The 14,227-nt window shown below is 40.2% G+C and overlaps 1 protein-coding gene across 5 annotated transcripts in view; it reads left to right on the top strand.

Moving 5' to 3' along the window:
* The window catches only part of TBXAS1 (thromboxane A synthase 1), a 229,573-nt gene that overhangs the window by 51,788 nt on the left and 163,558 nt on the right, over positions 1-14,227 (top strand). For all 5 annotated transcript variants that reach the window (XM_053978548.1, XM_053978547.1, XM_053978551.1 and 2 more), the window contains exon 2: positions 1,233-1,326. In XM_053978548.1, the coding sequence (XP_053834523.1) occupies positions 1,233-1,326 (94 nt within the window). The remainder of the gene's footprint in view (positions 1-1,232; positions 1,327-14,227) is intronic.

Here is a 14,227-nt window from a genome sequence, read left to right as displayed (position 1 = left end):
GTCATGTTAAAGTTAAAACATTTCTTTTCCCAAGTGTATTAGCTGAGGAAAATCTCATATTTTTTAAAGCAGTTAAGTAGCCAAAAAATCAATAATATGTATAAAATGTGTAATAAATGTTGACTTCTGTGCCTTTACTTCACGATACCTTGTCATACTTGACACAATGTCCTTGCATAGACTGAATACGCATAATTTCTATTGGGCTTGTGAAAGGGTTTGAGTTTGTGAAGGTTTGTACTGCCCCATTAAAAAAAGAAAATTCTTGCTATTTAAAAATTATTAAACCTCTATCTCCTGATTATGATTTTTGTAAAATAACTTCACAAAAGAAAATTCATTAAGAAAATAAGTACTGTGCTGCAGGAAATCTCAGCAAACAGAACTGCACAACGAAAGTTGTGTCTTTGGGTAATCAAAGCTGCTGCTGCTGGCTCCTGCTCTTTCAGGTTTCACTAATTGAAGTTCATTGACTTAAATCCATTGTTTGTATTAAGAAAGGGGGAAGGGAGGAAAAAGAAAGGCTCTGGGGTTGGGTTTTTCTTTTTTCCTTTTTCCAGTATTTTCCCTGTCAACATGCCGCTGTTTCATCTGAAACAAGGGATGCATGAAGCTTTTCGGTCTGGGTTTTGTTTCCCTGTATTTTTTATATTTGTTTAATTTGCTGACTAGCAGCTCTTAAAAAAATCACTCAATCAGCATATCTGGCCCAAATACTAGGCTTGACTTGAACATACTGACAGTGTCTTGGCTCGTGGACAACTGAGACTGGTTTGAATTTTTGTTCTGTGATCTGTATAGGTAGAGGTGATGGAAGAAGAAAATAATAATCTGAAAATCTGTCTTGTTTCTTTCCCAGCAGTGCCATAGAAGTCAAACCTCAAATGCTTATTTTGATCTCATTTGTAACCTCATGTAGCTTTGGAGAGTCACTTCTGACTTACAAGACGCTCTGTGGGAAGAGGAGCAGCTCTCTCATTCCACTGCTCAATCTTGCAGGCTTGTGTTTGAGTCACTTGGTCCTTTTGCCCTCTCTGAAGCACCAATGTATTGCATTTACTTTTGTGACCTGAGGAGCTGCCAAGCAATGTAACCACATTGGCAGTTCTGTCTGACCAACATAGAAAGCTTCTTCTCCCTCTCTGAATCCAGGGAAGTCATCTGAACTAGTTACTGTGGCAAGTCCTATCATGGCAAGATCCAAAATTAAATTACTACCTTATTTTTTCCAGGTACTCCACATCTGCATTCTCCAAACTAAGCAGAGTAGGGATCCGACATCCTCCACCTCTTCCTTTCATTGGAAACCTGCTCTTTTTCCGTGAGGTAGGATACATTTTCCTTTGTATCAATCAAAGTGATGGGAAGAGTGGACAGGAGGCAGGAGGAATTGAAGGCAATCCCACAGTTCACTGGTACCACCTCTTCAAGTATGTCCCTCTGGAGAGGACAAGCAAGATTCGACTTTTTGAATGATTTGGTAGAAGCAGTTGTGTGTAAGCAGCTCTAATTCTAGGGTAAACCTGGGGGAAAGAAAATGTGTAAGCTCCTGCAGTTAATTACTTGAGCTTTTCCAAGAAAGTTCATGCCCTCAGTGAAACAAACTTAGTTATGTGAATAGAGCAGATTATGTTAACTAGCCTCAACTGGATTGTTCTGAGTGGATTTGGCTTCTACAACCTTTCTGTTTGTTTGCACTTTTGCCGATTGTACACATTTATTTTAAAGCCTTTAATGTTCCTTGCTCTGAAGCAGTAACTGGAATTAGGTACTGCTGAATGTTGTTGCTCTGTGCTGCAAATATTAGGGCTGTGAGGAAGAGGAAGTAGTGACATTTTGCTTCCAGATTTTATTCCCTTATTTTTCTCACCCATCGTCTTTCAATAGACTGCTAATGCTGTGTTTTGTTCCTTGTTCCATTTCAGTGGTATTGCTGAGGGTCCAAGATACCTCATTAATGAGGAGCTGCCATTTCTCTGGCTGGATCTTACAGTAAGATCTCTCCAGTGTGTCTCTGTTGCAGCCCAACAACTTTTCAGGAAATCTGGGCCAGCTCCAGCTGCTGCCCAGTTTTCCCTGTTAAGTGCATGGTCATCAATATCCATGCTGAGATTTGAATTATTAATGAGAATATATTGCATCTTACCTTGCTCTTCATGGTGATTGTTCTATCAATACCTAACTCATTATTAGCTAAAACCCTTTTAAATAACTGTTTTACATGTACATCCGATTTCATTTAGAAAATAGCATAAAAGGTAGACTTAATCCACTCTAGATTAATTTGAACTGGAATTGGCAGGATGACTTTAACTTACAAGGGATTCTGGTGGTATGGGATGCTGACCTGTTCACCTTCACTCTTCAGGTTTCAATTCAGCTGGGTGGCAGAAAGCCACTCATTCTGTAGCTTCTTAGTGGTGAAATCCAGATATCATTGGATAATGATTGCTAACACTTGCTGTTAGGTAAAGGTGCCTGAAGACTAAGTTATTTTGGTATGTTTTAGATAGGCTTGCCCTGTACCAGGGTAGAAGTGCAAAGGTTTTGGGAAATTACTCAAAATGGTCATATGATCTCTTAGGCAAATTTCATGACTAGAATAGCATTCATTAAGTTAACTTAAATCAGACTAATGCAAAAAATTTAACCTTGATTTTGCTACCTTTTAGGAAGAAAAATTAATTAAAGGTAGCTGAGAAATTGTATCTTGGGATACCAAAAAATGGAGTTAAGTGGTGCAAAGCCACGAGCACTGCCAGGCTTTATGTCCAGCACTCTGGCATTTCACCACCCATCCTCCCTACCATGCTATCACTGCCAGTAGGATCGAGCAGGGAGGAGCCCAGGCTCTTGGTAATTTTTCTACCTTCTCTCATGTATTTTACCATTTTCTGGATCTGTTCCTGGGGCTGCTTTCCTAGAACAGTGCCCATAGCAGAGAGCCAGTAATGGGAGCTGTGCTTTTATAATGCAAGCTCTTGTCTGTGAGAGTGTTTTCAGGGACACAAGTGCCCTCACTGCAGTCAGTAGAGGACGTTGTCCACTTTCCCTTTCCCACAGGGGAGAACCAGGGCCTGCCCATCACCCTACTGGGAATAGGGATGGTTTTAGGTGCTTAGCTGTGAGGAACACTGCTGTGCATGAGTAGGGGTTGGGTTTATTTTATATACTTTTTTTTTACAGGAAGTAAAAAAATGTTGATTTGTTCTGTTGCTCCATCTATAATATTAAGAAGTTCTTGCCCTTCCATGTTTATGCAACCATTCTCTTTCCACCAAAATAGCTGTTTGGAGAGTCTCCCTTTTAAACAGGCTGGCTCTTTCTTAGTATTGCTAATGTTGTGCAGGGAAAACACATGAGCCACACTCCCATTAAATCATCAAACTAGTGCTTTTCAACCATGAACATTTATTTCAAAGGAATTAATGAATGGTGACTAAGGGGAATGAATTGATATGTGCCGTAAGGGAATCTGCATATATGTAATTCGTACATTTCCAGTGTTGAATTTGGTCTGCAAATTAACACAGGTTGAAAAGCCCTGAACACAAGTGAGATCTGGAAGATAAAAGGAAATCAAGGCTTGCAGTCCAAAAAGTGTCCTCATCTTATGAATTCAGGCTTTTTTCCTAGAATATGATTGCCAGAAATGCAAGGAAAAGAAATAAAGCAGGAGAGGAAGTCCCTTTGACATAATAGAGTAAATCTATGACCTGGGAATTTAAGAAAAAACATTAAATGTCAAAAAATCCCACCAAGATTGTGTAAGCAGTATTTTACAATTTGTAATGGTATAAATTCAAGGGTTTGCTTGCCTTCTCCCTTACTTGAGCATAAATCACTTCTACTGAAATAAATGGAGTTTCCTGTTTTGCTGCACTGTGCATGTAAACAGAGCTTCAGGCCTCATCCTTTTTTTGCAATTCTTCTTCTTCAAATGTGCCTGAAAACAAAGGAACAGTACAAGCAGGATTTTACCAGTAGTGCTGGGTTGTAGGGTATTTAATAAGCTTTCAAAGGTATTCTAAACAAGAAAATATTTTGTTAATGAGATTTTATTTGTTTTTAAGAATTATTTCAAGGATTTCTTGAACAGTATATTTTCTTTCAGTAAAATAATAGTAGCTGTTAATATAGTGTCTCTGAGGAAGGAAGAGGAAGTGTGGAAAGTAAAGGGGCTAAGGACAGTGCAACAGGAAAGACACAGAAAAGGAGAGTTTAAGATCTGGCTTGGGGAAAACAAAGTTATTTTACTGTAAGTAACCCTTCTCTCTCACGTAAAATAAAGGGAGATAATCACACTCTGAAAGTAAAACATATCCAAGTTAATCGGCTTATCTCAGCAATGGGAAGATGGGAAATTATTGCAGTTCTGCAGCTGGGAAATTATCTGAGTCCAAGATATTAGATTAAAAATTCTTCCATTGCATGAGAACAATTTGCAGTGGGTAAGTCTGATGTAATAGTAAATATGATTAAGCTGCTTTAAAAAAGCAGCATGTTCAATTTTTTCCAATAACTGAGCAGAATTGCAGCCGACAGGCTGCTGTTTTGCTACAAATTCCTGACTGTTTGCTCACCTCTGCATGTGCTGCATTTTTCCTATGAGTCTGGAAAAACGTGAGGGTTGCTTGTGATAGCTGTGTAATGGTTGACGCAGGGGTATACACAGCATGGACTTTCACACATGGATCTGCATGGGCTTTATAGCAGCAGGATGCAGAAAAAACTAAACCAAACTCTTTCATCAATTCCCAGACTAATGATTTTATTACGTGACAAATGCTCTGAAAACTGAGAAGCTACATATCTGCATCACCCTTTCTCTCTGGCAAACACTTGACCTGTTGCTATGGCTGTGCTGTGCTTTTCTCCCCCTTTCCCATTCCTTTCCTAAAATGACAGCTATGCTGTTTTTAAATGTCATTGGCTCTGACATTTGCATGGCCCTGGTCGCCTGGTACTGTACCTGTGTGCACTGCTCCCTGCCCAGCCTCCTGGAGAGCCACACTGTGCTGCAGCAGCTTTGGGGCTGCTCCTGATGTTTTGGGGTGGTGGTGGGTGCGCGGGTTGCCTTGTTTTGGTCCTTGGTAGGTGGGATATGCAGTTGCGTGCAGCTGAGTGATGTGCTTTGGGTCCTTACAGTGGTGTGATCATGTGCTGCTTTCCTCCTATTACTCCTAGCAAGCTCCAGTGATGCTTTTGACTTTCTGTGTGCTTGCATCCCTGCCTTGCATGTTAATGAAAGACATCCCTCTCTTTAGCCCCTCTCAGCTTGGACAGGATACCCTTTGTTTACTCTGTTTATTCCAGTCTGGCCTACTTGTAGATCCTGGGCTACCCTGGAGCGGCCCATTTCTGCTGAATGGAAGTGGGGGCTGTGTGGGTGCTTTGTCTTGCTTTCAGTTTGGGATCTGGCTGGGCTCTGTTGTTTTATGCCTGATGGGTGGGAGTGGAAAAGGGGGGAGTGAAGGGAGGAAGCAGAGAGCAAACATTTTTTTTTTTTTCTTCACTACGCATCTGCCAAAAGCATCCTTCAAGCTGGATGTAAAGGAAAATAAAAGGCAGAGTCCTTGCAGGAATGAAATTACCCCATGTTTAATTTTTAGCCTAGAAAGCACTGTGTGGGTGCATAGAGAGGCTGCAGTGTTTACTGCTCTGGAATTTAATGACACAGCATTCAAACCTAAACAAGGTTGGAGGGAGGCAAACGGTGAGGGGAGCAAAAAGGGGGTAAAGGGAGGAAAAGGAGCTCTCAGGCTCTGGACCTGGATTGAATTACAAGAATAAAATGACTTATATTGACAGTGAAAGCCTACATATGGTTTTGTGTTTCTTTGTGCAGATAAACAACAGAAGAATGAGATAGGGAGTGTGTGTTTTGCAACTTGATAGCTGTTTGTGTGGAACCAGAAAGGTTGGCTGTGGCATCACCAACCAACCTGTCTCTGTCTCCCCCAGATGCTTGTGTGCGTCTGCTGTGGGCTGCTGACTGCCAGAACGGACCTCTTGGGGTGATCCAGGTCTTCTCTCACGTCCTCAGAATGCCACCACCCTAGACTGGGAGGCATGTATATGTATGTGGTGCATACATATAGATCTAAACCTAGCTATTTCACTGTCTGCAACATTACAGAAAACCTGGGGTTAGATGTGGGTCTGTGTGTATATTTCTACATCTATAAAGCCAGTCTTTCTCCCCTTTTAAGATGTATATTTTCCTAGTTTCATCTGATAGTCTGTGTTACCTCCTTTGATCAGATGTTAGGATTGTCAGATAACCTGACAATGTTGGTGCAGTGTCTCTTTGTGGGAACCTAAAGCAGGAACTCAAGACATCGAGACAACTGGCTGTCTCTCACATGACTAAATGCTATTTGCAGCCTTCAGCGAGGGCTGGACCTCAGTTTCTGAGATAAGCATCAGGTAGAGTTGTGCTGTATCTCACCCCAGCTTGTCCGTGCACTGGTGGGGGTCTCAGTAGGGTGAGCCTGTGTCTGGGGAGCAGTGTGTGCACCTCAGAGATTCTTCTGGAGAGACATGATGCCCTTGGCTTCTTTGCACTTGCCGTGTTTCCCATAAATGTGTTTGCAAGATACACCTGAATGTGGAGCCAACTTTAAATAACATTTATGGATGCTGAGACAGTATTAGGGTGCACAAAGCAACTGGTAGGTTTCATGTGATAGAAAAAGGGGATGAATCAAAACTGCCTTACTGGTGAATAATGGTGACCCATGCAATGAAGGTAGTAAGATGCCTTTGCTCTTCTGGATTTTACCATTTTTTCTGTTGAGGGAAGAAACAATTCCTTTTTGTATTATAAGGAATGGTGTACTGATGGTGTGGCTTTTTCCTAGAGCAGCTCTAACATTTATTTTTATGCATTTATTTTTGTTCATCTGTGTGAACGCTTCCCACGGATCTCAGCAGTTGCTGCTAGAAGGAGATGTAGACTTCATTGATGAGCATCATCATGGTTTTGGTATCCCTAAACCCATGCTTTGGTTGTTCTTTTTGACACACTTCATGCTTGCCTTATTAAATGCTGCATGGAGGGGAAGAGGCGGCTGGTAGCTCTTAAGTGGAAAGGGGATGATGTTGTCTGAGGCAGCACATCGAGTGAGAAGAGACTCTCTAAACATGCTTCTGGCTTTCCTCAGACTCCCAGTGTGATTTTTGGCAAATCTGACTGGGGCAAAGCTTTCTTCTTTTCTGGGTAAGCAAATCTCTTTCTTTTGCTTCACCTTGGGCCTCTTTTATCCACCTGCAAAACGGTAAAGGTGATGTTCTGGAATTGATAGGTCTACTTTTTGATCAGGTTATGGTGAAATATTTTGGACACTTCTCTGGGGCCTGTTAGACTTGGGGAGGGTGATATCACTGCTGTCTTGAATGGACTGGGACAGTCCAAGGCCAGAGGGCGTTTATATGTTTTTTTGCAATATTCACAGAGCAACTGGGCTTATGAATTAATGTCAGGCCTGAGTTCTGGCCTATGAATGAAGATATTTGAGTGAGGTGGTCCCCAAGATAACAGTGCTGAAGGATACTTCCCTTCTATGCCATCCTTGACCACTGTCCTGTGATGGGTTTTTGGTGGCAGCCGCCAAATGACTACCCAAGATCAATGGGAGCAGAGGTCAGCATCATTAAAATGACACCTGGCTCGTGAGAATGATCTAGGGACATTTGCCATGTATTATGTCTTTTGGACAGTATATTTGCACATTCATCATCATCATTTGCATGTTCCAGAGGGTTGCACATATCACTCTGGAATTTGCTATGCAGCCAGCTCTTCAAGCAGTGTGTACTGCTAAATTAAACCCAGCTCTGGCCTGACATGCAGCAGCAGTGAACCCAAACAGCTGAGCTACACAGTGTTTGGGCTGCAAGAATGGGATAATGTGTAGTTGCAAAGGTAGTAGCATACAGGTAGAGCTAGTGTAGTCACAAACTGGATTTTACCTTAGGCTCCAGATGTAGGGATCCTCATCTTGAAAAGCAGCAAAGTAGGGATGTTTGAACAGGATTCCAATAACTGTTGTAGTAAACTCAATGGGCTTTTACATGTGAGCTTAAAAAAGCAGGATTATTTCTTGGGTGTGACTGTCTTCTCTTCAGTTTTGCCTGTAGTTGCACTGGCCTGGAAGGAGAGGGGTTGGAGTAGATAAAATCTTTTAGTCCTTGAAATTAGGAAAGAAAGCAACAGAGTCAGGGATACTGTGAATAACAGCAACTCTGTTATTTTACATGAAATTGTAACTCACTCACATTACTGTCAATTTGGAGTTTGGAAGCATCCTATGTTGTTCACCTTCTTATTGCATGTGGAGAACCCCACATCCAGATATCCAGTTCTTCTATGTCAGAAAGACCAGTATGTATAATAATGGCCAGGTATCAGTTGTAATTCTAAAATTATAGAAGGCTCAGATTGGGTATTGTGAACAGTTGTTATCCATGAGCCAACAAATTTAGCACAGTCTTAACTTCATTAGCAGTGTCTAAATGCATTAGCCATATGCTCTTCAGCATATGGGTAAATACATAACAATTTATTTTCATTAGGGTTTTCTTACAAGTGCTACTAACCCAAGCTCCACTAGAAATGTTTACAGCATGACATGTCTTTTCAGATAAGAAGCTGGCTTTCAGTACAGCAAGTCATCCTGAAAGGCTGACAAGCAAGATACTTCCCTGTCCTTTCTGGGAATAGGCGGGTACAGCTGCTGTGGGTCTGATCTGCTGCATCTAGCTAGGCTTGGTTTCTGTAAGGCTTTGTATTAAAATGAATAATAGAAAGCTTTGGAGAACTGCCTGTTCAAACACATGCTGGTAAATCACTGGTATTCATTGTGTTCCTGCCTTCTGGTTGCCTGTGATGTACCTTGGATGGTGTCACCACTGGGTAGCTTTATAAGACTCATGACCTTCTGGGTTCTTCCCACTTTCCCCCTTCCCAGGCAGATGTAGAGTTGAAATAGAACTTTTCCTAAGAGGTAATGAGTGTGAAATTAGGTCATACTCATGGCCTCTAGTCAAATGGATGTGGTGATGGAAAGGCAAGGCAAGTTTGTAGAGTGGGCACTGTGCAGGGCTGTGAGGGCTTCAGTAGCTACAAAGTAGCACGGGTGTAAGTTGACTATTGTGTGCTCAGTGTTCTCCTAATTTCTCAGAAATAAATGAAAAGCTACTTTTCTTGAGAGCTTTTTATTTTGAATTTTTTTTTTTTTTTTTTTTGGTAAGCATGTCTGCAGCTTGATCCAGAAACATGAGTTGCCTAGAAAGACACTGAAGAGTAAGAAAGGACCGATCTTATCGGAGAGGTAGAAAGTTCAAAAGTTAATTTGTTTCTCCACAGCCTCAGATGTCTCGGTGCATTTCTAAATTTAGATGGTAATGTGAAACAAGAATCAAGTAGAGTTGGAATCTAATCAGGTTTTTTTGAGACTTGACTGGGTTTTCTGTTGTGGTTGGGTGGTTTTTTGATTGGTTGGTTTTTAGAAAAGAAAAATTAACAGAAAGCCTAAACAAACCTGTGTGCTTTAAAAAGAAATGTATTTCAAATTGCTGTATTTTCTTTCTGTCTTTGTCATCGTACAATGCTGATGAATGGATGAGTGAATTGGGTGAATCTTGGGTTGTCCTTGGACTTTCTAGTTGTTCATTTTGTTTATTAACTATTAGCCTTTTCTCCTGCTTAGATTTTGTAATTTTGTAATATATTATGAATTTTAGGAGATTTATAATAAGGCAGAGGGAAAAGTGAAGTGTTCTTTGGACAGTTGCCCTGGGGCAGTTTTAAATATTCAGGTAGCAAAAACAACTCACTGAACTTGTTGGTAACTTGTTTTACCTTGCTACAAGAAAATTGAAAATTATAAACAAGAGAAAAAGAAACTGAGCTATGTGTTTCAAAATATTTTCAACTATGTATTTTCATGATAAAGTATGCAAGAAAGAAACATTAAAATAATTGCAAATTAGTCTTTGCTGTTTGTTGAATTTTCATAGTTTCTGTGTATTACATCTGATGGCATTTTTTTTTCTGTGAGTCTAGAAAACTGTTAACTTTCATTGGCAGGATGATGCCTGCATTGATTTAGGTAGAATTAGTGAAAGTTAGGGTAAAGGAGCCATAAGAAGTCACATACAATGGTGAGTTGAAATGTTCTCTGCGAAGTTGAGTGGGACTTTAAACATGGTTGTTATTCCTCTGCTGAATGATGCTTTTCCTGTTCCACTCAAAAGGGAAAAAATGGGGATTTTTCAAGGAATTTTGAAAGAGAGACAGGACCTCTGAGTTTTTAAATGATGTGGTTTATTTTTCTTATCTTCTACATAGATAGGAAGGGTGAGTTCAGCTTACATTCAGCTTACATTATTTTATGGTTCAGAAGGTCATAAGACCCCTAGTTATAAGACTTTTAAAGGATTTATTGACTAATAAAACACTCTTAATAAGGATATTTATGTTTTTGATCCAATCCTTAAATATTTAGTCTTATGGACTAATGTTACAGTGTAAGTTCTCTTAGTTAATCATGTTATGATATACAAAGCTACAGTATTGTATTCTAAGCTTCTTGCTTACCTTTGTAACTACTTTTATTTTTTTCTATGTCTTAAACTCTAAACCTGTACATTTTCTTAACTTGTTTCTGCTTTAAACTACAAATCCACATTCTCGTTTCTAGTACCTACCTTTTCTAAGGATTCAGATCAAATCCAGTGTTTAATTCTAAGCTTTGGCTTACAGGCCCAAAGTTCTGAGAATTCTCTGCATTTTGGATTCCAAAAATTCTCCCCCTTCTTTTTGTATTAAGAATATTCCTTTGATATTTTTGTTAATTATCTTTTGTATGTATTGGAATAGGTAAAGTATTGTTATAATTATGATGATAATTATATACTAATACTTATACTAATATACACACACATATTTTAAATTTTGTTTTATTACAGTGTAAGGTTTAATTTATCGAGTAGGTCATTTAATTATATTTTATCGTCAATTCTGATTTTAGTTATATTTTCCTTTAATTGTTGTATGTTCTTATGAATGGATTTTGAATGATTAGATAGGTTTATGTAATACATTCCATCAAAATTTTCACACCTATGTTTACGTACTAGTAAAAGAAAATTTATTGTTGTTCTGTTTTGTAGAGTTGTATGTCTTACATTTTTTATATCAGTTAATAAACTACTTAATGTAAGAGAATTAGTATTGGTTTGCTTACTTAACTAGTACCCTAACTGATTTAATTGTTTTAGGGTTATTGTCGAGGTAAGTTGGGGTAAAAATATAGATGTTGAAAAGATGTTGAGGGAAGCCTCTCTTTGGACACACAGAGAAAGGGGATTGTGAGCCCCAAAGTCTTCCCTGATTTGCCTCTATTTACTTTTATTTCTTTATATTGAGAGGAAGCAGTGGGTGATAAGCCCAAGATAGGATAAGGGATGTTGTGGCTTTAGAGAGTAGTCTAGGAAAGAAGCACAAAGGGGTATGAATAAGAAATTGGTGATTGATGCCTGATTTTTGCAGAGACGTGAACACATCTGCCTTGATCTGTTAATATGCTGCAACATGTGGTACATTATGAAAAGTGTGTGATGAGGCAGAAGGAGGAAGAGTAGCACTTGATTTATCCTTATTTTTGTTCCACTTCTGAAGGCAATCTAGGGCAGAAGCACCTTGCAGCCATGGTGGACTGGAAAAGGCACTTGATCACAGAGAAGGGGGAAATGGGAGAGCTTTCGGGGAAAAAAAGTTGCTGGCGACCTTATACCAAAGGTCTCTATTTTAATAAAGAGTCTCATAAAGTTCATCACAGATAGAATTAGGCACCTTGCAAGTATCTTGTAGTTATATTTGTGTTTATATTTCCCTACCTCTTTTTTCCCCTCCTCAGTGCCCCAGGGAGCCATCTCTGAGACCTCATAAACGTGAGATTTCATTTTCTAATGCTATTTCATTTCCTGGATGGAGGACCTGCCACAAGAAGACCAGACCTCAAATTATAATAGCCCTATAAATAACTCCCTAAGGCAAAGAGAAAAAAGAAAGCCTTTAAAAGACAACCGCAAATGCAAAAATGGAGGTTTTGGGTTCTTGCAGAACCAGCCTAAGCAGGTCTGGTTAGAACATGGTTAATTTTTGGGTTTCCCTGTTTATCTCTTTGCATTGTTTACGTACAAAATTATATCTCAAAAGTCTTCAGAGGTCTTTGGCTTGAGCTTAATTTTCTACAGTGTTTTGATGCCTTTTGGCCTGTCTTTAGATCCTGCTAAAAAAATGGAATTTATAGGTAAAATTGAAAACAATCCAACAAACTTACTAAAACAAATACAATGATGGATTGAGTAAAAATAGTCTGAAAACGCAACTTTTTCTTCTTTCTGGGTGAAGTCGTTTTAATTCAGCAGACCCAGACAGTCTGCCTGCTTTCTGCTGGAAATCTGTGCAGAATTGGCACATCGACTAGAATAAAAACATTCCCGAGGAATCGGCGTCTTCTGTCAAAACATTTGAACAGCTCCTGTCTCCCAGAGCACAGCACTGCTCTGGAGCCGGCAAGGGAGCTCTGCAATGTGTGGTGCAGGCTTCCCCTCCAACCTCCCATCTCAAATCTACCTTTTTGCATAAGCATGGGCCAAGTGCTTCAGGTTCTATTATATTTAGGTGTGGAGGCGGTAGAGAAAGCAGTTTACAGGAGCCTTTTGCAGCATGGTTGGACCTGTGTAAAGCTGTCCTTCCTCTGTTCTCACTAAGGCTGTGTTGTACATGGAGTCTTTTAGGTTGCAAAAGATTCTCGAGTCCAACCGTTAACCCAGCAGTGCCAAATCCACCACCATGTCTCTAAGTGTCTCATCTACATGTCTTTTAAATACCTCCAGGGATGGTGACTCAAATACTTCCCTAGGTAGCCTGCTCAGTGCTTGACAGTCCTTTTGGTGCAGAAATTTTTCCTAGTGAAGGAAAAGTCGTGGAGTTAAGGTTGGAGGATCCCAGTATCTTCCTGGGTCAATATGGTGTCTGGGGACAGGTAGGTTGGCAAATCTGAGCTCCAGGAGAAGTCCTGCTGTGCAGGGATGGGACTTCTCTCCAACAGATGTCTCAGTGCCATGCCTTTTGCTGCTGCATGACTCTGCTACATGTGAGGTTACCCTCCAACAGCAAAGTTCAACCTCTGTGTTGTGTAATAACAATAATAACAACAATAATAATAACAATAATAATAATAATTTTCATTATTTGATCAATTTAAAAAGTGGCTAGAAAGAGGCACTCAGCAATTACAGTGTTTAACTGAGCAAAGTGAGATGAAACTCAGCATTTTCAGCTTGACATTGATTGCTTTACTTTTGCTAAGTAGTATCTTAGTCCCTCAGCACTGAGATGAAGGAGGTCTTGCTAGTAGGCTCTGCTCAGTATGAATAAGACTGGTAAAATCTGGCCTGCAGACAATTTACTAGAGATACTGTCTGTCTGTTATTGAGACTAATTGCTCAGGAATGTAATTGTATCATTCCTGTTACCAAAACTGATATTCCCTGCCTGACTCCAGCTAAATGAATTTTTATTTTTGCAGAATTTCTGGGCTGCTGCATGCTAAGGCATTGTGGGGACAGCAGGCAGTCAGTGTTCGAAACAAATGAGGTTTTTCTTTTTACTTGAGAGAGGTGTGTCTTAAGCAGTACTTTACTGTGTGGATGCACTAGCAGATGGTGTCCTTTAAGGCTGTACATGTGACAGTAGCCTGTTTGAATAAGTATCCATGCTAGTTTTAGCACCAGGAGGAAATTAAAGTCCAAATAAGCCGCTTCCCTTCCCCCGCTCCTTCCGGGAAGGGAGGGACCAGAAAGGTGCCTGACTTTTGCTGCTGAGAGCACTCCTCACAGTGATGTCACACCCACACACTGCTGAAACTCCACACCTTTTCTGTAACCAGGGCAGTCTCTAGCGTGCTTGTCTAAGCCCTGTCCAGCAGAAAAAACACTTATAAATCAGCGTAAAAATAGACAAGGTGGGAAGGCAAGCAACTCAATGTATGTGGTTATTTTGTACACTGTGGCACATGCCCAGATAGCAATGGTATTGTTTGGAATACAAGTGGCATCACTGAGAAATGTGATGGAAGACAATTGACGTGTGCCAGTCTGAGCAGGGAGGGCAGAGGTGGCTCACAAACCAGCCCTAGATCTGCATGGATTA

Source organism: Vidua macroura, chromosome 5, assembly GCF_024509145.1.
Source record: "Vidua macroura isolate BioBank_ID:100142 chromosome 5, ASM2450914v1, whole genome shotgun sequence".
Classification (NCBI taxonomy): domain Eukaryota; kingdom Metazoa; phylum Chordata; class Aves; order Passeriformes; family Viduidae; genus Vidua; species Vidua macroura.
The sequence above is the reverse complement of the archived record's forward strand: the minus strand, read 5'-3'. Positions and strand labels throughout refer to the sequence as shown.